Here is an 809-nt window from a genome sequence, read left to right on the forward strand (position 1 = left end):
CGTGTCTATATGATGTTAAATGATATGTATGACGACGACCACCCACCAGGTCGATGACGGCGAGCAGGAGGCCGAAGTTGATGATATTCCTCAGCGAACAGGCCATGGCGGGGAATTTGGACCGCGCTGAAGCTCACGCCAACAGCCCTGGAGGGAAAAGACACGGATCACTTCAAGTTTGGGTGAGATGGAGGGAGGCAGACACGGATCACTTCAAGTTTTGGGTGAGGTGTACTATAGATTGATAGATGGGTAGGTGTATAGGGTTAAGGCAGACAGGGATCAATGCATCTGGGGATTTTCGCTGTTGCATTTTGCAGATAGGTGGATATATGGGTAGATTGTTGGGTAGGTAGATAGGTAGATTGGTGGACAGATAGTTTGATGGATAGATATGGGATAGATATGGATATCATATTACTAGTTACATTTTATTCTTTCAAGAGGAAGTTTTGTATATGAATCGTGTGAATGATTTTCCAAAGAAAAAAAGAAAGTTGACAGCATTCGTCACAATATACAAATTTAGAAACATGTCTCTAAATTCGCATGTTACTGCTACGTGTTACATGAAACTAGGTATTTCTTAACATTAAATAGCCACAGTATCAATGCCACAACTGTATAAACACCACAGCTGTTGTTCTGTATTCCTCCACACACCAGCTCTGTCCTGACACCTGCTTCAGCACAGGTGGAAACCTACAGGTGTTTCATCTCTCCAAAATTGCCTTTCGGTGCACAACCACAGAACGTACGAATATCACACCCTTCAGCCATATAAAAGTTTATGACAAGAAGCATTATCT

General features: G+C 42.5%; 1 protein-coding gene across 2 annotated transcripts in view; it reads right to left on the minus strand.

The window, feature by feature from the left end:
• The window catches only part of LOC119587695, a 14,299-nt gene that overhangs the window by 5,658 nt on the left and 7,832 nt on the right, over positions 1-809 (minus strand). For both annotated transcript variants that reach the window (XM_037936375.1, XM_037936374.1), the window contains exon 2: positions 47-147. In XM_037936375.1, the coding sequence (XP_037792303.1) occupies positions 47-106 (60 nt within the window). In that variant the 5' untranslated portion in view covers positions 107-147. The remainder of the gene's footprint in view (positions 1-46; positions 148-809) is intronic.

Source organism: Penaeus monodon, chromosome 23, assembly GCF_015228065.2.
Source record: "Penaeus monodon isolate SGIC_2016 chromosome 23, NSTDA_Pmon_1, whole genome shotgun sequence".
Classification (NCBI taxonomy): Eukaryota; Metazoa; Arthropoda; class Malacostraca; order Decapoda; family Penaeidae; genus Penaeus; species Penaeus monodon.